The sequence below is a fragment of the Trachypithecus francoisi genome, unplaced genomic scaffold (genome assembly GCF_009764315.1).
Source record: "Trachypithecus francoisi isolate TF-2019V2 unplaced genomic scaffold, Tfra_2.0 Lachesis_group20, whole genome shotgun sequence".
NCBI lineage: Eukaryota > Metazoa > Chordata > Mammalia > Primates > Cercopithecidae > Trachypithecus > Trachypithecus francoisi.
This window is the reverse complement of record NW_022681466.1, coordinates 63,386,204-63,408,614: the sequence shown is the minus strand read 5'-3', so window position 1 is coordinate 63,408,614 and position 22,411 is coordinate 63,386,204. Positions and strand designations below refer to the sequence as shown.

The 22,411-nt window shown below is 45.8% G+C and overlaps 3 protein-coding genes across 6 annotated transcripts in view; 2 read left to right on the top strand and 1 right to left on the bottom strand.

The window, feature by feature from the left end:
* PIK3R5 (phosphoinositide-3-kinase regulatory subunit 5) overlaps positions 1-22,411 on the bottom strand; it is an 88,383-nt gene that overhangs the window by 57,170 nt on the left and 8,802 nt on the right. The gene's annotated exons all lie outside the window — the stretch shown is intronic.
* Positions 2,633-2,978, top strand: LOC117067710 (40S ribosomal protein S27). The gene has a single exon (XM_033184579.1). The coding sequence runs from the start codon at positions 2,670-2,672 to the stop codon at positions 2,922-2,924; it is 255 nt and encodes an 84-aa protein (XP_033040470.1). The 5' UTR covers positions 2,633-2,669; the 3' UTR covers positions 2,925-2,978.
* Positions 4,584-22,411, top strand: part of LOC117068030 — a 29,323-nt gene continuing 11,495 nt past the window's right edge. The window contains exons 1-2 of the mRNA XM_033185290.1: positions 4,584-4,743; positions 5,159-5,442. Coding sequence (XP_033041181.1) covers positions 4,584-4,743; positions 5,159-5,442 — 444 coding nt within the window. The remainder of the gene's footprint in view (positions 4,744-5,158; positions 5,443-22,411) is intronic.

The window sequence follows — 22,411 nt, the reverse complement described above, 5'->3', positions numbered from 1 at the left end:
AGATAAAGTTGGAAGAACTGATAGCTTAACAATAGTGAGTCTTCCTATACATGAACATGGAATATCTCTCCATTTATTTAGATTTTTGTAGATTTTTTCCATCCATTTTGTTGTTTTCTCATATAAATCTTACATATATTTTGTTAGATTCATATCTGATTATTTCATTTTTTGGTGCTAATGTAAATGGTATTGTATTTTTAATTCAAATTCCAATTGCTCATTGCTGGTATATAGGCAAGCACTTGACTTTCATGTGTTTGTCTTGCACTCTGCAACCTTACTATAATTGCTTAGTTCCAGGAATGTTGTTGTTTGTCGTTGTTGATTCTTTGGGATTTTATACATAGACAATCATGTTATTGGTGAACAGAAACTTCCTTCCCAATTTCCTTCCTTCCCAAACCTTTCATCTCCTTTTCTTATATTTTTGCATTAGGTAGGACTTCCAGTACGATGTTAAATATGAGTGATAAGTGAAGACATCTTTGCCTTGGTCCCAGTCTTAATGGGAAAACATCTGGTTTCTCACCATAATGATAGCTGTAGGTTTTTCGTGTAAGCATTTATCAGGCTGAAGAAGTTCCTCTCTATTTCTAGTGTGCTGAGAATTTTTATCATAAACAGGTATTGGATTTTGTCAAATGTTTCTTCTGTGTCTAGTTTTATGATTTTTCTTCTTCAGCCTGTTGATGTAATTAACTACATTAATTGACTTTCAAATATTGAATCAGCCTTGCATATCCAGAACAAATCCCTCTTGGCTGTGATTCAGAATTCTTTTCATGCATTGTTGGATTCAATTTGCTAATGTTTTGTTGAGGATTTTCACATCTATATTAATGAAAGATATTGATCTGTAGTTTTCCTTTTTTGTAATATTTTTGTCCGGTTTTGGTATTAGGTAATGCTGGCCTCATAGAATGAGTCAGGAAGCATTCCCTCTTCTTCTATTTTCTGGAATGGACTGTAGAGAGTTGCCACCATTTTTTCTTTTGTGTGTGTGTTTCACTCTTGTTGCCCAGGCTGGAGTGCAATGGCGTGATCTCGGCTCACTGCAACCTCCATCTCCCGGGTTCAAGCGATTCTCCTGCCTCAGCCTCCTGACTAGCTGGGATTACAGGCACCTGCCACCACACCCAGCTAATTTTTTTGTATTTTTAGTAGAGATGGGGTTTCACCATGTTGGCCAGGCTGGTCTTGAACTCCTGACCTCAGGTGATCTGCCTGCCTTAGTCTCCCAAAGTGCTGGGCTTACACGTGTGAGCCACTGCACCCGGCCATTTTTTTTAAATGTTTGGTAGAATTAACCAGCGAAATCCTCTGGGCCTGAAACTTTTTGTTTTGGAAGATTATTAATTATTGATTCAATTTATTTAATAGATATAGGCCTATTCAGATAATCTACTTCTATTTGTATGAGTTTTAATAGAAATAAGAAATTATTCCATTTCATCTAAGTTACCAAATTGGTGGGCATAGAGTTATTCATAATATTCTTTTATTATCTTTTCAATGTCCATAGGTTAGGGAGTGATTTTTACTTTTTTTCTTGAGCTGTAATTAATAACATAGACTTTACATTTTAAAGTGTACACTTCAGTGGCTTTTAGTATACTCACTAAGTATGTAACCATCACAACTATCTAATCCCAGAACATTTTTATCACTCCAAAAAGAAACCCTATACCTATTAGCAATCACTCTCCATTCTCCCTCCCCTTATCCTCTGGCAACCACTCATCTACTTTTTGTCTTTATGGGTTTGCTTATTCTAGACATTTCATATAAATGAAGTCATATGATATGTGGTCTTTTGCATCTGGCTTGTTTCGCTTAGCGCATGTTTTCTAGGTTCATCCATGTCGTAGTATGTAACAGTACTTACTCCTTTTTATGACCAAGTAATATTTCACTGTGTGGACATACCAAGCATTTCTCAAATATACTTGAAGCATTTCAAGCATATATTTGAAATTTTATTTCTCAAATACTTGAATTTATGGACCAAGATTCCTATTGGATACCTGGGAGCTACCTGCTCAGAGCAAAAGAAAAAAGATGAGAGACAGTATCCAGATATGACCCAAGTTTACCCTTCTACATGAGGCACAGGTAAGAAATGAATGTAGCCTGGAGTTTCCTCTGTAATAAGAAAGAATCCTGCTTGAGTCTCATAGGCTTATATAAGCTGGTGCCACTGCCACCAGCTACTACCCACAGAGAGTTCCTACTACCTGTCAGACGCTGGAAGAGGCAGGCACTTTCACGTAGGACAATCCTTTCAGGTAGTCATTCTTCATCTCTATTTTACACATAAGGAAACGATGGCTCTGAGAGATAAAGTCACTTTCTCAGAATATGCAGCAAGTGAGAGCGATGATGCTAACTCAGGCTTGCCGACCACCAACGCCCTCCCCAGCTGTCAAGGAACATGTCGAATTCTCTACCTAATTGCTCCAGCAGTAGGAATTCCTAAACTTTTTTGCACCGTGGGACCATTTGGCAGTCTGACATCTACAGACCCCTCTTCAGAATAATGCTTTAAATGCACGAAATAAAATATACAGAATTGCAAAGGAAATGATGGACGTTGAAATACAATGGTCAAACTAGTTTTAAATCATCAGCTTTTTTTTCCGGCGGTGACGACCTACCCACACGAGAACATGCCTCTCGCAAAGGATCTCCTTCATCCCTCCCCAGAAGAGGAGAAGAGGAAACACAAGAAGAAACGCCTGGTGCAGAGCCCCAATTCCTACTTCATGGATGTGAAATGCCCAGGATGCTATAAAATCACCACGGTCTTTAGCCATGCACAAACAGTAGTTTTGTGTGTTGGCTGCTCCACTGTCCTCTGCCAGCCTACAGGAGGAAAAGCAAGGCTTACAGAAGGATGTTCCTTTAGGAGGAAGCAGCACTAAAGGCACTCTGAATCAAGATGAGTGGGAAACCATCTCAATAAACACATTTTGGATTAAAAAAAAAATCATCAGCTTTAGAAATGGGAGTGTATGTTCTTCTCATTAACACATGAAATAACAAAAGCCCAGCAGAGAATCTAATTACTATGATCACCTAAACGTAGTGAAGAGCATGAATGACATTTGAGGTATCTGCAACCTCAAAGTGACACAAAAACATCTGGATTTCTGTTGGTGACAAAGTCACAGGTGCTACTGGTATGACTGTGGTTTTTGCCTACGTTCAAATGTGAACTTCAGTTACAGGTGAGTGAAAATAACAATGCCACGTGTTCCCCATCCAAGTTTCACAGATGCCTGGCTGAGAATCTCTGCTTCCGAGAAGCTGTGCAGTCGAGAGGAATGGGAACATGGCCCCTCCCTCTCCCAAGGCCTGTCACTGCCTTTTGATATTCATGTATTCAGGAGCCCTGGTGTGAGAAGGGGTCACCTTCCTGCCCCAATGTCCTTCCCTACTCCAGATTCCTCCAATCTGCGTATTTCTGGAAAGCTCCAAATAGTGTTTCAGTTCTCACGCTGGTCCCCATCTCAGCTTAGTCTTACACATCTCTCTCTGGACAGTTTAATTCCTTTTAAAAACAACCCCCAGAGAGCTGTGGGGAGTTTCTAATCGCTCATATCAGACTTCTTGTATGACTTTAGAAGGGCAGCCCCTAAGCCTGCTTCCCCTGGGAGATGGGGGCCTGGCTGAAGGTGTGGTATCAGGACCCCTGCAATGATGAAAACCCAGGGGCAGAGCCCAGCCCACCTGGGGCAAGCAGCTGGGCACATGGGAGGCCCTGCCGTTCTCGCCTCACTGGGGCCTGTTTAGGGAATGGAGAACCTCTCTGGACCCGTTTATTTCACCGTAAAATGGGAGAGGAGTCTCTCCACCGTGGTACATTATGAAGTTCAGAGCCGCTGCAAGAAGGCTTAAGAACAATCCCAAAGCAACCACTGGCCATCCTCAGAGCTCACCCCTGACAAGACAGGACCCAGGAAACCTCACCAAGGGACACTAGCAAACAGCAGCCTTGCAACACTTTCCTGAAGATCCCATACACAAAACGACCACAGTTCCCAGCCTCCTGCCTGCTGAGGTTTTTTTCCTTGTTTGTTTTTTGTTTTTGTGGGGATTTTTTTGTTTTTTGTTTTTTGTTTTTTTTTTGAGATGAAGTTTTGCTCTTGTTGCCCAGGCTGGAATGTAATGGCACAATCTCGACTCACTGCAACTTCCGCCTCCCAGGTTCAAGTGATTCTCCTGCCTCAGCCTCCCGAGTAGCTGGGATTACAGGCATGAGCCACCACATCTGGCTAATTTTTGTATTTTTAGTAGAGACGGGGTTTTGCCGTGTTGGCCAGGCTGGTCTCAAACTCCTAACCTCAGGTGATCTGCCTGCCTCGAGCTCCCAAAGTGCTGGGATTACAGGCGTGAGCCACTGTGCCCGGCCCCTGCTGTGTTTTTGAGACATAGCCAGGGAGGAGTTGAGTTGGGACACAGCCAGAGCGTGTCCCAACCCAGACCTCCTCACCCCTTCCTCTTCTTTATTGAAGGCATCCCTGCTCCTCTCTCAGCCTCAGTGTTCCAGTGGGTATAGCAATGAGGGCCTCTCCACTCCAATGAGGGTGACCCAGCAGGGAAGAACAACTTCTGATCACAGCCACATCATCCCTGCGTGTCAGCAGCAGGACAGTGGCAGCCACCCCAGCTGTCCCAGTTGCAGCAGGTCCCACTGTGCAGACCACTTTGCTTCCTGTCTAACCACCATGACTGAGGGCTGTAGGGGGATAAATGCAGGGTTGGTGGGGAGGCAGAGAGTGGGGAGGCAGGTGCAGGGAGGCCAGGCTCCACAGAAGCACGTGGCCAAGGTGACTCACCAGCACGTTTCCATGGTTCCCTGGATCTGGCCCCCTCCCCACGCAGTGATTGGGGTTAGGGGACGAAGGCAGCAGAAGACAAGAGGGGGAAAGAGAAAAAGCGGATGCATAGAGAGGGAAGAGTGACCAGAGACGGCTCGAAGGCTGAGTTGAGCAGAAATACCCTTAAAACACCCTGATACAGAGACCGATGAAAGGAGTTCAAAAACAAAAACAAAAAAGTCAAAATGTACACCAGCAGCCCCAATGTTTCCTGTTTTTCTAACAAATCACCAATGATTTCCAAGAAAAGCAAGCTGTGCTGCGCTTGCCCCCAGGCACAGCCGCAGAATTTGCACATCTGGCCTATGCTTCGAGAGCGGCCCACGCGGCGACGGGGCACAGGATGTGGCAGGGCAGGCGGCAGGGTCTGCAGCGCAAGGATCCCGAGAGGAGTGTGGCCAGGAGCCCTCTAGGGAACCACCTGCCGTGGTGGTCCCTGCTGCCTGCGGCCTGTGGATATCAACCTGTTACCACCTGTCAGCCAGTTCATCCTGTGGTCTCCCTCGATCCCGCCTGCTGCACTAAGGCAGGCATCAATGCAGGCATCGAGATGCAGGCAGTAAGACAGTGGTAAACAGAAAGATCCCCCTATTTACTCAGATAACCCTTCAGGAGGATTTACGCGTATGGGCTTTCCCATGACCATCTGAATTATCTGAGAATTTCCCGTTAGGCGGGCGTGGGGGCTTTAGGGAGGCTCAGGCAGCAGGGTTGCCTTGGAGACAGGGAGCTGATAGCTCAAGTAGAGGTGAGGTCACCCTGCCAGCTCCTCACAACGGGGCCCTCATCTCCCATCCCATCTCCTGCTTCTCTCCCTTTCATTGCAGAGGGTCTCACAGGGTCCTGGGATCTTTCAAAAGCCCCTGGAGGAATAGGCAGATCCTTGAGCTGGGGCTGAAATCAGTCTGTGCCCCTTCTCATCTCGGCCACCTCCCAGGAAACCACACCCGACCCCATCCAGAAATACACAGCTGCCCCTGGAGAGCCCCTCCCTGCCCCCACCCTGCAGCCTCTTCTCTGTTCCACCCATAGTCAGAGCCTCCTCGCAGTTCCTGCCTCCACTCCTGCCTCACCCATTCCTGACACCTCACCCATGTCACAAACCCCCATCTGCAGGGACCCTGCTCAGCCCCACCAGCACCCCGACAGGCACAGGGCCAAAAGACAGTCTGTGGGAGGCGGTGGGGTGTCTTGGGTGGGAGGAAGGAAGACAGAGGGAAGCTCCGCAGCCTTCATCTCCTATCAGCCTTATTCTTATTTGGCTGCTGCCCCAGCTGGACAGAGAAGATCACGTCATACACACACACATACACACACGCTTTGCTAAAACATTTGACAGTGAGTTGCAGGCTGTGGACATCATGGCACATCAGTCCTAAACATCAGATTGAAACTTTTTCTTTTTTTTTTTTTTTTCCCGTCAGGAGACAGGGTCTCGCTCTGTTGCCCAGACTGGAGTGTAGTCACACAATCACGGCTCACTGCAACCTTGAACTCCCAGGCTCAAATGATCCTCCCACCTCAGCCTCCTGAGTAGCTGGGGCTACAGGTGTGCAATACAAAGCCTGGCTAATTTTTAATTTAATTTTTCTTTTTTTTTTTAGAGATGGAGTCTCAATACATTGCACAGGCTGGTGTCGAACTCCTGGCCTCAAGCAATCCTCCTGCCTTGGCCTCCCAAAGTGCTGGGATTATAGGCATGAGTCACCATGCCTGGCCTTGACTGAATCGTATTAAACATGAGAGGATATTAGCAGTTTCATGAGGTTCAGTCTAATACTCGAGCACAATCTCTTAAGAAAAGAGACATTCTCAGCCAGGTGCGGCGGCTCACACCTGTAATCCCAGCACTTTGGGAGGCCAAGGCGGACGGATCACCAAGTCAAGAGTTCAAGACCAGCCTGGCCAATATGTTGAAATCCCGTTTCTACTAAAAAGTACAAAAATTAGCCGGGCTTGGTAGCACGTGCCTGTAGTCCCAGCTGCTCAGGAGGCTGAGGCAGGAGAATCGCTGGAACCCAGGAGGGAGAGGTTGCAGTGAGCCAAGATTGCGCCCCTGCACTCCAGCCTGGGAGACAGAGCAACACTCCATCTAAAAAAAGAAAAAAAAAAGAAAAGAGACATTCTCCAACCTTCCAACCTGATCACACCTAGCAAATCAACAATAATTCTGAAATATTGTCTGCCGCACCTTAGGGAATACACCCCTTTTTTTTTTTTAACTTTTATTTTAGGTGCGGGGGTACATGTGCAATTTTGTTATGGTAAACTTATGTCACAGGGGTTTGTTGGACACATTACTTCGTCACCCAGGTACTAAGCTTAGTGCCCAAATAGTTTTTTTTTTCTGATCCTCTCCCTCTTCTCACCCTCCACTCTCAAGTAAGACCCAGTGCCTGTTGTTCCCCTCTTTGTGTCCATGAGCTCTCATCATTTAGCTCCCACTTACAAGTGAGAGCATGTATTTTGTTTTCTGTTCCTGCGTTAGTTTGCTGAGAAAAAACAGCCATCCTGTTATTCTATTATGTTATCTATTATGCTGAGAATAATAGCTCCATCCACATTGCTGCAAAAGACATGATCTTGCTCTTTTTCATGGCTACATAGTATTCCATGGTGTATATGTACCACATTTCCTTTATCCAGTCAACTGTTGATGGGCATTTAGGTTGATTCCATGTCTTTGCTATTGTGAACAGTGCTGCAATGAACATATGTGTGCATGTGTCTTCATGCAGCATGATGCATTGTGATGATTTCTCAAACAGTGAACACACTTGCTGAGCATCTGTTGTGTGTCCATCATCAGAGGCACATCCTCTGCAAAGGGGGCAAGATGAATTAATTTATGTATAAAGTTCCTTCAGGCACTAGCATTCCACGATTTTATTCTGGAATGAGGAGGTTGCGTTTTTCCTTCCCTGAGGAATGAAGAGTGGGAACATACTCTCTGGTGAAACGGGAACTTGGGACCACTCCTATATCCATCCTTACTCTCCAGACCTGTCTTCAGGCTTCAAAAGCACCTGGCTAGGGCAGGAACACGGGTGATCCTAAGAGAAATACCAGGACAGGGAGCTGGAGAGTTCCTCAGCCTTCTCAAGTGAACTTCTTGGGATCCTCTTATATCTAGCCATCCTGGGTCAGGAGCTTTGTGATAGCGGCACACAGGGAACTACACCTAGGCACCGAGACTTGTGACTGGGGAAAAACAGCCTACACTTACCGCCCTAATGTGTTAGTTCTGCAATTTCCTGCTGAGGTTAGCAGATGAATGTCCAGCAAGTCCACAGCAAATGAATACGCTTGAGAAGGTCAGGGTGTGGAAGAGGCTCTTCCTCTCCAGGAAGATGCTGTTGCCTGGGGGTCCAGGAAGCCCTGCTGTGGTGCAGCCCAGCAAGCTGGCAAAGCTTTCTCACTATTTCAGCTGTGGCAGGCTTCTAGCCAAACCCTAGCTCGGCCCCTCATCCCGCTTCAAAGCAAGGATCTGAGTCCTCCCCAGCTGCAAGTATACTCACTCCCTGGCAGGCCCTGGCTTCCTATGCACTCAAGAGGCACAGCTAAGGCCCAGGAGTTGTGCCAGGAAACCAGCCACTGGGATGAGGCATTTGATTGACACTAGCTCCAAGAGATTCTTCCCTAACAATCAGTAGGTCTGCCTCCCACCCCAGCCACACACACTCTCACACCCTTCAGGGGATGAGAAACTGGTCCCAGCACTGTATTCCCTCCACCTGGCGGCCCCTTGGCTACTCCTTCTTCATAAGGGAGGTTTCACTGGTGACCCAGAGAAAGCCTGGGACAGGACTGCTAGCAGCAGTGAGAAAAAGGGTGGGCATCACAGCAACCACCTGGCACTGGGAATTTCTGCTAGACAGGAGGCAAAGCAGACATCTCAAATCCACCGTAGTCCAGAAACAACAGAAAATGAGAACTCCTTCCCAGAAAAATAGAAAGTACTTATAAGATTTTATGTCCCGAAGACGATCCCAACAATAGCTCCCATCCCACATCTCCTTTACATCACAGCCTTGCCACTTCTCCATCAAGAGGCGGAATCTATTCCCATCCCCTTAAATGTGGGTGGGCTTGTGACTGCCACAATCAATAGATTATAGCAGAAGTGATGCTGTATGGCTTCCAAGGCTAGGTCACTAAAGACAACACAGCTACTGTCTTGTTTGCTAGAAGGTTTGAACTTGGAGCTCTGAGCCATCGAGTGAGAAATTAGACTCTCCATCTGGAGGTTGCCATGATGTAGGCAAAACGACATGGAGAGGCACCTTGTAGGCATCCTCATTTACAGGTTCAGTTACCAGCTGTTTGGTCTTCCCAGCTGAGACCCCAGACAACCCTAAACACAGACAAGTCATCCCTATTGTGCCCAGCCCAAATTCCTAGCCCACAGAATCCACGGGCATAATAAAACGGTTGCAATCTTACACTGCTGCATTTTGGGGTAGGTAGGTAGTTACACAGCAATAGTATCTGGAACATGCACATCTGGTGTGAGTGCCAACCCCTTACCAAGACCAGGTCCATCTGGTGTGAGTGGCAGCCCTTTACCGAGATCAGGTCACATGCCCAGAAGCCACTAGACCATGTGTTCAGAAAAGTCCAGATGGAAAACCTATAAAGAAAACTACTAGAAAGAAAATTACTATGGCACCATCCACCAGGCACCTAAGGAAACTCTTAGAAGATGGTGCCATCCACCAGGCACCTAAGGAAACTACTAGGAGACAGCGCCGTCTGCCAGGCATCTAAGAAAACTATAGGAGATGGCACCATCCACAAGGCATCTAAGATAATCACAGCAATTCAGAGGCAGAAGGGTCCTCAGAGGCTGTGCAACCTAAGTGTGTTTACTGAAATAGAAACCTTTCTTACCAAGTGAATATGATCATAAGGTGCTTTGCTGCACGCTGTGGTAGCTGTAAAGATGGCTAACATGCTGTCCTCCATTTCAAATGCTGAGCTGCTCACATGCCAGCATGTGCCCCGCCACGTTCTGAGGACTCGAATGACCATAGCAACACAACAGCCCACTCCTGACTGTTCTGCCTCGGGATCTTTGCGCCTGCCATTCTCTCTGCCTGAGTGCTCTTCTCCTATGTGTCTGCCTGGCTCACTCCTTCACTTCTCTCCCATCTTCTGTTCCCAAGGAGGACTCCTGACAAGCCCCATCTCTGCTGCCTCCTGCCTTACTTCTTCCTGCATCTCTCTCAGCAACGGACACATGATGACATTTTGCTTTTGTACTGCTCTCATTACCTTTCTCTAACTCCCAGACCCATTAGAATGTGAGCTCCATGAGGACCCATCTGAATGCCTGGCACATATTTGCTGAATGAATGAATGAATGAATGATGAAGAGGTTTGAAGGAAGATGAGAGAGAAGCACATGGGATCACACACCCCGCCTGACTGAGATACGGATGAGGCTTTTCTCGCATGCATCCAAAAATGAACCCAGAGCCACGGTTTAGGGCTGGCAGGATCTTCGCCCGGACAGCAGCTGGGTGGCTCATTAGGTTAGAGCCAGGTTCCTAAATGAATCCCTGCTCCCTTGGTCATCTCATCTGTTGGAAGGTGAAGTTAGTGATAAGGAAGATAACTATCCTATCTTCTGCCTTTAATTCTCACCAAGAACAATGAAAGCTTTGTAAAATAGAAGTGAGAGAAAAATGGGGAGAAAAGGACCGATAACTTCGGGGTTTGTAGTAATCATGGAAGAAAATGCTAGACATCGTCAGACGCGAGTCATAGACTTTATGAAAGCAGCTATTCAAGGGGTTGGGAATTGTTTCCGTGCATATCTAGTCTATTAAAATAACAACAACAAGAGGCTGGAAGTCAGAGAGGGTGGCTTAACAGGGAAAGAAAATGGAAAATCAAGCTCTGAAGGCAAGTGAGAGAGTGTCACAAGGGAGAAAAGGAGGGAAATGTGAAGGAGCCAGCGTGACTTCCTGAGGCATACGTCAAGATGGAATCGAGGTCCCCAAGTAAGATGATACAAAAGAGAGAGAGTGAGCATCTCATGAAAGCAAGCCTTAAGAAGAATGCAGCAGCCGGGCACGGTGACTCATGCCTGTAATCCCAGCACTTTGGGAGGCCGAGGTGGGTGGATCACAAGGTCAGGAGATCAAGACCATCCTGGCTAACATGGTGAAACCCCGTCTCTACTAAAAATACAAAAAATTAACCGGGTGTGGTGGCGGGCGCCTGTAGTCCCAGCTACTCGGGAGGCTGAGGCAGGAGAATGGCGTGAACCCGGGAGGCGGAGCTTTCAGTGAGCCGAGATCAGGCCACTGCACTCCAGCCTGGACAACAGAGCGAGACTCCGTGTTAAAAAAAAAAAAAAAAAAAAAAAAAAAAGAAAAGAAAAAGAAAAATGCAGCATTCATCAAAAAGGACCTGTAAAGCTATTTGCAGAGCCCAAACCAGGAGAAATCAGGCCAATAACTCAAGACAGTGACCGATGCATGAGAGAAAGCCAAAATGCACTCCTATGCTACTTCCATCTTTCCCTCCACTTATAAGTAGGAGCTAAAGCTTTACCATGATAAGCTTTACCGTTGTAAGGAGAATGGTTAACCTACTGAAAAGCATGAATCACAGATGTTTTATTTAGTCAGCAGAAAATACGTATTGAGGGTCTACTCTTTGAGGGACTTCACGAGGCACTGGGGGTCCAGAAATCTCACAGAGCTTGTGGTCAGGAAGAGGATGGAGTGGTCACTACACAATGTGGCAGGAGCAACAGAAAAATATGAAAAAGACAATCCAGTGGAAAGCTGGACAAAGGGCTTGAATAGACGTTTCACAGAAGAGGGTGTCCAAATGGCCACTAAACACGTGGAAAGGTGCTCCGAATCTTTAGTCAGAAGGGAAGTGCACATTCCCACCACGAGACAATACCACTACACACCCAGCAGAAGGGCCGAAACGAAAAAGGTGGAAAACACTGTTGTGAGGATGTCAAGCCACGCAAACCCTCACGGTTGCTGCAGGGAATGTACGCTAGTACAACATACCGAATGGAAGATCCTCTAGCAGACCCTACAAAAGCTCAGCTTCAGCATGCTCCAGGCCCCAGGTATATGCCTTCTAGCTACATATCAAGTGGGCATGCAATAGGAAGTCCAGAGCAGCACCATCCAAAATAACCCTTAAACTAGAAATTACCCAGTGGATTAGGTGTCCCAGTGGAGGCTAACATGGGACAGGTGCCATAGGAACTTGGAGGAGGGAGAATGTCAATTAGCAAAGCTTCTCCAACAAGGTGACTCCTGAGATAACATTTCAGGAAGGAGGAGCTGCCTTGGCTGAGATTCAGGCATGGTGGTAGGAAAATAAACCGAGGCAAGAGGTGGGAGACAGCATGGTTCCTTTAGGGAACTGCTGGCTGTTCAACCCTACTGAAGGGTAAGCATGACATGGGGCATGCTGGGAGATGATGCTGCTTGGGCTGGCATGGTAGACTGTGAACAGCCTTATCTGCCAAGCTACGTGCTTAAGGGTTTACTCAAGCGCCATGTGGAGCCACTGCTAAATTTCGAGCTGGTGAATGACACATCAGCTTTGGGATTTGGAAGGCTGCACCGGCCACAGGGTGAAAGGTAGACTGCGGCGAAAGGGTGCGATATTGAAACATCTGATGTCAAATAGGGAGGCTTGCTGCTGAAAATGAGTTTAGGATTGCAGAAGAGAATAAAGGCATCTCAGAGTCATACAGAAACTTGAGGTTGTAAAAGGGAGCTGCTACCGATTATCTTTGAAGAATCAGAGAAAATGAAAGATGTATAAGAGACAGATACAGACAGAGAAAAACCAAGACAGGCTAGAAAATGTTGTTCTCATCTTGGGGAACAGAAAAAAGGGGAAATTATCTAATGGCATTTGCAGCAACCTGGAAGGGATTGGAGACTATTATTCTAAGTGAAGTAACTCAGGAATGGAAAACCAAACGTCATATATTCTCACTCATAAGTGGGAGCTAAGCTATAAGGATGCAAAGGCATAAGAATGATACAATGGACTTCGGGGACTTGGCAGGGGAAAGGTGGGAAGAGGGTGAGGGATAAAGGGCTACACATTGGGTGCAATGTGCACTGCTGGGTGATGGGTTCACCAAAACCTCACAAATCATCACTAAAGAACTTACTCATGTCACCAAATACCATCTGTTCCCCAAAAATCTATGGTAATAAAAAAATTTTTTTTTAATTTTTAAGTGGAATTCTTAAAAGTACATGTCTGAATCCACCAGTCCCCTGGCAACATTCTCTATACATTATTATTATTATTTATTTATTTATTTATTTATTTATTTTTTGAGACGGAGTCTCCTCTGTTGCCCAGGCTGGAGTGCAGTGGCACGATCTCGGCTCACTGCAAGCTCTGCCTCCCGGGTTCCCGCCATTCTCCTGCCTCAGCCTCCCGAGTAGCTGGGACTACAGGCGCCCGCCACCGCGCCCGGCTAATTTTTTGTATTTTTTTTTTTAGTAGAGACGGGGTTTCACCATGGTCTTGATCTCCTGACCTTGTGATCCGCCCGCCTCGGCCTCCCAAAGTGCTGGGATTACAGGCGTGAGCCACGGTGCCCGGCCTCTCTATACGTTATTAAGAGACAGTCTGTGAATGCTAAGGGAAGGATCCAGGAACCACCAGCAGCCCATAGGGATCAATGGATTCACTGACTAAAGAGGTAATACAAGAACAGCCACAAAAATAGCATATCTGAATTTTAGCAAGTCTTGCTATATAGTCTCATGATGATGTAAAAAACATGAATGATAACACAGACAGATGGATTCATTACTGGCTTAATAACCTCACCCAAAGGGTGTTGAGTAGCTTCATCTGTAGGGACATCGCTCCTAAAATGTCAGAGAACCCTGCCTTTGGTCCTTTATAGCATGATTGCGGTAAAATATATGCAATATAAAATTTACCATTGTAAGTATTTTTTAAATTCCAACTTTTATGTTAGATACAGGTGCAGGTTTGTTATACGGTTATACCTGTTATACAGGTGCAGGTACTGAGCACAGTACTCAATAGAAGGTTTTTCAATTCTCATCCTTCCCTCCCTCCTCACTCTGATAGCCCACAATGTCTATTGCTCCCAGGTTTATGTCTACGTGTGCTCAGTGTTTAGCTCCTAATTAAAAGTGAGAACATGTGATATTTGGTTTTCCATTCCTACATTAATTTGCTTAGGATTATGGCCTCCAGCTCCATCCATGTTGCTGCAAAGGACATGATTTTATTCTTTGTTATGGCTGCATAGTATTCCATGGCTTATATGTAGGTATGTAGCACATTTTCTTTATCCCATCTACCATCAATGGGCATCTAGGTTGATTCCATGTCTTTGCTATTGTGGAATAGTGGGGTGATGAACGTATGTGAGTACATGTGTCTTGTTGGTACAATGAACTATTTTCCTTTGGGAATATACCCAGTAATCTGATCGCTGGGTCAAATGATAGCTCTATTTTAAGTTCTTTGAGAAATCTCCAAACTGCTTTCTACAGTGTTTGAACTAATTTACGTTCCCACCAACAATGTGTAAGTGTTCCCTTTTCTCCACAGCCTTGCCAGCATCTGTTGTTTTTTGGCTTTTTAATAATGGCATTCTCACTGGTGCGAGATAGTATCTTGTTGAGGTTTTGATTTGCATTTCCCTCATAATTAGTGATGATGAGCATTATTTTTCATATGTGTGTTGACTATTTGTACGTCTTCTTTTGAGAAGTGTCTGTTCATGTCCTTTGCCTGTTTTTAAATGGGATTATTTGGTTTTGGCTTGTTGATTTAAGTTCCTTACAGACTGGATATTAGACCTTTGACAGATACATAGTCTGCAAATATTTTCTCCCATTCTGCAGGTTGTGTGTGTAGTTTTGTGTGTACAGTTTTAAGTGTACAGTTCAGTGACATTAAGTACATTCACACTGTTGTGCAACCATCCCCATCATCCATTCACAGAACTTTTTCATCTTCCCAAACTGAAACTCCATACTCAATAAACACTAACTCCCCACCACTTGTCCCTCCAGCCTCTGGTAACCTCTAATCTACTTTCTGTTTCTATGAGTTTAACTACTCTAGCTACCTCACATAGGTGGAATCATATAGTATCTGTCCTTTTGTGTCTGGCTTACTTCACTTAGCATAATGTCTTCAAGGTTCATGCATATTGTAGCATGTGTTTGAACCTCATTCCTTTTTAAGGATCAATAATATTCAATTGAATGTATATATACATTTTGTTTATCCATGTATCCATCAATGGACATTTGGGTTAATTCCACCTTTTGGTGTAGCGTGCTGTTTTTTATCAACAGTTTTCAGTAGGGCTTAGAAGTCATGCTTACTCCACAACAGAAGGGATAAAGAACATCCATATAACAGTGAAGATTCACAAAGTTCAGATGTGGATGAGACTCATAATTGTTCTTCCATATGTATTCTCCTTCCTTCTATAGGAATATAACTTTTAGAAATTTTAGATCACATTTCCCAGACTCTTGTAACTAAGTATGACCACATGACTACATTCTGGCTACTGGAATATGAATAGACATTGGTAAGTGCAATTTCTAAATCACGCTTTTAGAAGGAAGAGGCATGCCCTTCCCTTCCCCTTTACCCCCTCTTGCTAGCTGGAGTGCAGATGTGATGGCAATTGCTAGAACAGCCATTATGGACTATGAGATGAGAGCTACATGTTGAAGAAGGCAGAGCAACAACACAAAAGGAACCTTGGTTCCCAACCTGTAAAGCTGTCATGTGATGTCTGGATCACTTATGCCCAGCTTGCTACATGAGACAGAAATAAACCTCTATCTTGTTTAAGCCACTATTATTTTGGGTCTCTCCAATCCAACAGAGAAACCAGTAGACCAACTATTATTTCAGGGAATGCTGAGTTATCTAAAAAGATAAATTATGTTTTTGTTTTTCTGTTACTAGGTCATTTAGTTACAGCTGGTGGGTTTCTCCTGAATTTGTAGAGTGTGGTTTATGGTCTGACTTAAAGACCACATGTTATACCCAAAATTTCCTTGACAGAGACACCTCATAAAAGGTGAAGTCATCCTCCAGAGGATGAAGTCATTATCCAGAGATGACTTCTGAAGCATAGGTTTTCTTCACGGAGTCCCCACCACTGCATGTCCTACTCTAGGGTGACCAGCAGGGATTGAGCTATTTAAAGGCCAGGCACTCATTGGAGCAAACTGGGCTGGCCAGTTAGTATTGAAGCAACTCAAGATGAGAGAGTAATGTTTTTATAAATGCATTAGGGGTAATCTCTTACTGGTCGATAAAGTACCATGAGAATAAGTTATGGGCATTATTACAAAATTTTTCTCCTTAAACAAGGTCAGATATTTTAGTGAAAAATAACATTTTCACCTCCATCTACTGAGCAGATCTGAGGAGTAACACAGCCAATGAGAAGTAAGCCCCCAGCTTTGAAAATGCAGGAAGGAAAGGTAGGGGGAGGAGGAGAGATGTGACCTCTGAGGCCACTGAGCTCTGGACCCAACGTGCAACTGTGGCCATTATCATATGATGACCATGGCTGCAACCCCATCCCTTCAACAACCCCTGGACAGGAGCCTTGATGGGAACCTGGTAGAGTTGAGCCATGGTCCAAGAGGAGCATTCTTGACCAGCTACATCCATCTCAGAGGAGAGCGTTGGACTGTGATGGCACAGTGCCTTGGGCCACAGCTGGGAGAATGAGAGAATGGGAAGTTGGACGCCTCTTCTTTATTCATTGCATCCATTACATGGTCCAGCATTGAGGGCTTGCTTCCATCAACTCCCACAAGTCCCCACCATCTCTTCTGCTAGGCAACTCAAGTACCTTCTAGAACAACCTTCTGAACCAACTCCCAAATATCTCACATGCCTTGGACCTGAGCTACTTAGCCTCACTAGTTCAGAAATGTGTTTTCTTGATGCTTACACAAAGCTAGTCCTTGTTCAACTCCACCCATCATCTCTCTCCTCAACCCCACCCTTCAGGTCAACCTCTATCTCTCTCAAGTGGGAGCTTTTTATTAGCAAGTTATTTAAAGGGCCACACCCTTATTTTTCTCTGTTTTGCACAGTAAAGCAAATCCCCTCACAACAACAACTATCATAGCACCGTGACCCACAGGCTAATGTGTTGATCTCACAGGAGCCTTTGCACCTTGGCCCTACAGCTGGGCAGCTCACACTTGGCGTCAAATGGGTTCAGAGGAAGGATTCACCACTAAAAACAACCTGAGGTCTTCAGAAGTCAGGTGGGAAGAGCGAGCCCCATCTTCTGATCACCCACGCTTGGGTTACCCACCCGATGAAGTGGGGAAGTGGACTATATTCCTGTCCCCAGGGCCAAGAAAGCCCAACCCACCTTCCAAGACCTTTCCAGATACTTTTACTGAGGCCCAAGAGACAACAAGGGCTCTGGACATAAGCTCATGTTTCTGTGGGTGCCATAGCAGTGGTTCCAGGTTGGCAGGTGTGTGCCCTAGGGCTGCCACAGTCCTTGGAGGAGGCAGAGGGGCTGGTATCAGCCTCCTCAGCCCATTTCTCAGATATGCACAGAGTGTCATTCTCCATCATGCATGAGCTCTGAATTGGAATGGGGGAGTTATCTCTCCTGGGGAGTCATTTCCACTGCTCTCCCCTTCCCCCAGAAAGCACTCTTTCCTCTGCAAAAAGAAAGAGAGAAAGAAAGGAAAGAAAGGAAGAAAGGAAGAAAAAAGAAAGAAAGAAAGAAAGAAGAGAGAGAGAAAGAAAGAAAGAACTCTCTCCTTGCTTACTCTGACCCATGCTCCCTGCTTGGGAGTGAGGAAAGGAAGTTTTTTGCTCTAAAGACTTCCACATTAGACTCAGAGGGAGGGCCACTTTTGTGAAAAATGCGTCGTATTTTTGCAAGCTGCAAAGGACCACAAGCAAATTCATCCTTGCTAGCAATACTTTAATTTGCTCCCAATTTTTAAACCTGAGTTTTACATCTTCCTTGTCCTCCAGGGTCAAGTAGGCCAGGCAACCCCTGGTAATGTTCAAAGAATCACCAGAAATCCCTCAACAGTTTCTTTGCCTTACTCCCTCTGAAAACATAGCTCCTGATTGCCCTGATTGCCCCACAGCCTGGCACGGGCGGGACAGGAAGCCCCTCTGCCTTGTAAACACCGTGTTGCAAACAGACACTTCCCTAGGCTCTTGTGCAGAAGCTGTCACCAGACTGGGAGTGGCTTGTTGGGGGAAGGGCTTCCCCTACCAGGGCTTCCCCTGCTCTCACACTTAGCTAACTGCTCATCTTAAATCTGACTAAATGGGAGGGTGGTAAGAAAATTCCCTGCCGGAGAAACTACCATCAGAGTGAACAGGCAACCTACAGAATGGGAAAAAATTTTTGCAACCTACTCATCTGACAAAGGGCTAATATCCAGAATCTACAAAGAACTCAAACAAATATACAAGAAAAAAACAAACAACCCCATCAAAAAGTGGGGAAGGATATGAACAGACATTTCTCAAAAGAAGACATCCATACAGCCAACAGACACATGAAAAAATGCTCGTCATCACTCGCCATCAGAGAAATGCAAATCAAAACTACAATGAGATACCATCTCACACCAGTTAGAATGGCAATCATTAAGAAGTCAGGAAACAACAGGTGTTGGAGAGGATGTGGAGAAATAGGAACACTTTTACACTGTTGGTGGGATTGTAAACTAGTTCAACCATTATGGAAAACAGTATGGCGTTTCCTCAAGGATCTAGAACTAGATGTACCATATGACCCAGCCATCCCACTACTGGGTATATACCCAAAGGATTATAAATTACTCTACTACAAAGACACATGCACACGTATGTTTATTGCGGCACTATTCACAATAGCAAAGACTTGGAATCAACCCAAATGTCCATCTGTGACAGACTGGATTAAGAAAATGTGGCACATATACACCATGGAATACTATGCAGCCATAAAAAAGGATGAGTTTGCATCCTTTGTAGGGACATGGATGCAGCTGGAAACCATCATTCTTAGCAAACTATCACAAGAAGAGAAAACCAAACACCGCATGTTCTCACTCATAGGTGGGAACTGAACAATGAGATCACTTGGACTCGGGAAGGGGAACATCACACACTGGGGCCTATCATGGGGAGGGGGGAGGAGGGAGGGATTGCACTGGGGAGTTATACATGATATAAACGTCATGCACATGTACCCTAGAACTTAAAGTATAATAAAAAAAATAAAAAAAATAAAAAAAAGAAAATTCCCTGCCGGGCGCAGTGGCTCACACCTTTAATCCCAGCACTTCGGGAGGCCGAGGCAGGGAGATCACCCGACGTCAGGAGTTCAAGACCAGCCTGGCCAACATGGTGAAACCCCCACGTCTACCAAAAGTACAAAAATTAGCTCGCTGTACGGCGAGTGCCTGTAATTCCAGCTACTCAGGAGACTGAGGCAGGAGAATCGCTTGAACCCGGGAGGCGGAGGTTGCAGTGAACTGAGATCATATCACTGCACTCCAGCTTGGGCAACAAGAGCAAAACTCTGTCTCAAAAAAAAAAAAAAAAAAAAAAAAACGATTCCCAAGCAGAGGGCTCTCAGCGCCTGGAGTTTGCACCTGGAGTTTGTCAGAGGCTTAGGGGTCTGAAGCAGCCCAGAGGAGGACACCTGCTTTGTCCCACAGTGGATCACAAAGCCATAGGTGTCTGAAGCCCCTGCAGTTGTGCACAGAAGGCCAGTGACACACCTGAAGGGTCCTTGGGGGGAGGATGACTGAACCCCACAGAGGTTTCAGACGGGGAGCAGCCCAGCCTGCCCGATCATCAGTCATCCAAAGCTGAGGCCCGGGCCTCTTCCATGCTGGCTGTTCAACCAGACAATCACTCATTCAGCAAGCACTGATTGAATGACAAACGCTGGCCCCTGCAAGGCACTGGAGAGTCAGCACTGAACAAAATGGTTGGAAAGCTTCCCTCATTGGGAAGGGGATGAGTGAGGCAAGAACACACATTAGGTCTTGGGAAAACTGAGTCAGGCAGTCTGGCTGCAGGAGAGCGTGAGGATTTGTGGAGAAAGGAGTGGGACTCAACTTCAAAACTTGAACAGAAGACTAAGGACTCTGGACTCCCCCTAAGCAGTGGGGTGCCATCAAAGGCATCTGAACACAGTGACATAGAAGTTTTCATAAGAAGAATCTCCTGGTGAAGAGAGGAAGAGCCTGTGGTCCAAAAAGCCCACCAGAGGCATATGGTAAAGAAAGCCAAATTGGGTGGCAGAGAGAGTAATGGGGAAGTGAGAGAAACAAGAACCATGGAGAAAGGAAGCACCATCAAAACTGGCTGGTGAGTGGGGAACAAGGAAGATGGAGGGAGGACTCAGAGATGAGTCCAAGGCTTCAAGGCTGGGAGTCTGGTTTCAGCAGAGACAGAAATGGGGAAGTCTGCAGAGGAAGCCTGCTTTGTAGATGCAGAGTTGGGCTCTGGACATTGCTTAAGTTGAAATAGGGCATCAAGTGAAAATAACCAGCATGTACTTGGAGGCCAAAGCAGGTGGATGGCGTGAGCCCAGGACTTTGAGAACGACCTTGGCAAAATAGTGAGACCCTGTCTCTATAAAAAACACAAAAAATTAGCTAGGCATGGTGGCATGCACTTGTAGTCCCAGCTACTAAGGAGGCTGAGGCAGGAGGATCATCTGAGCCTGGGGAGGTTGACGCTACAGTGAGCTGTGATCGTGCCACTGTACTCCAGCCTGGGTGACAGAATGAGACCCTGTCTCAAAAAAAAAAAAAAAAAGTGGCCGGGCGTGGTGGCTCATGCCTGTAATCCCAGCACTTTGGGAGGCCGAGGTGGGCGGATCACGAGGTCAGGAGATCGAGACCATCTTGGCGAACACGGTGAAACCCCATCTCTACTAAATATACAAAAAAATTAGCCGGGCGTGGTGGCGAGCGCCTGTAGTCCCAGCTTCTCGGGAGGCTGAGGCAGGAGAGTGGCGTGAACCCGGGAGGCGGAGCTTGCAGTGAGCCGAGATCGCGCCACTGCACTCCAGCCTGGGTGACAGAGCAAGACTCTGTCTCAAAAAAAAAAAAAAAAAAAAATGTGCTGGGCATCAGACTTTATGGAAACTTAAAAAAAAAAAAAAAAAAAAAAAAAAAAAGATGCGGTTTGGGAAGAGACTATTGGAACTTTCCATTCCAGAACCACCAGTGACCTGAAAGAAAGCCTTCCAGCAGGATCATGGGCTGGAGGGTGGGTTTCTGCCATTGGGGTCTGAAGAGGGACTCATAGTCACTGGGAGTCCTGTCGTAAGGTGGCACCATGAGGGAAGGAGCAGGTCCCCTCTCTGCTCAGCCCATCAGAGCAGCTCCCACAATACAACTCTTGGAGGGCAGGCTTTGAAAACTCACAGGAGGTCAGAATCATAGAGTCCAATTGGTCCAGGAGGAAACAGACTGAGCAAGATGAGGAGGTAATTAGGGACCAGGACTAGAGATTAGATCTTCTATTCCCATCCTGTAGCCCGTACATCACATCACAGCCCCCTGTGTTCTCTTAAGCACAATAACAGGCCAAAGAGAACGCAGAGCTTTTTGTTTTCTCAAAATGAAACCCTCAACATGGTACAGAAGTGAATGCACAGTGCAAAGACCTATGAAACGTTGACTTGAAAACCCCAAGAACAAGAGGACATTAATTCCCAGCTCAAACTGGAGGTGAGATACGTTGGCCCCATGATCTTATCTGGGACACTCACAGAGGAAGGCGATTTTGAAATTGGGTTCAATTAGTTTATTTTACCAGGTATCTGAAGGAGCCAAGAACAAGAGACTCCAAGAAAAAGCTGTGCTCCCAGCAGAGGATGTGGGCGAGGATCACAGTGTCCATGAATGGCTATGGTTTTCTAACAGCCAAGGTGCTTCTGCTCTGGGGAATGGGCTGTGAAGCAGGGCTGTGGGATTTCTGAGCAAACTGCCCAGCTATGGGACATGTTTATTCAAGGTCACTGAACTACTTAAACTCGAATTATGTTCTCAGAACAACCAGTGTTTACACAACCAGTCAGACATGGCCACCATGATTTAGAGAACTACAGCCTCTTTAAAAATGAGCTATATTGGTCTCCTTTCTCACGGCTCTCATTTCTATAATATATAACACGTATTTTCCCTGCATACTTTCCCCAACGGGAAACTCACCACCACAAAGCCTCCCATTCCATTGTTGGTCTGCTCTGAATTTCTCTAAGATCTTCCTTCTAGTGAGCTGGAGTCTATTTTCTTACAATTTTCCTTCCATCATCCCTTTTCCATCCTGGAGAATGACCCCCAGTTGAGGTGTCTTCACCTTTTTCAAAGGACACTGCTCATCAAACATCTGAAGACAGATACTATTTCTCCTCTGTCTTCTCTTCTTGGAGAAAAACCTCTCCACTTCTTAATTACTTCATGTTCTGTCATCACCATCTTGGCCACCTTTCTCTG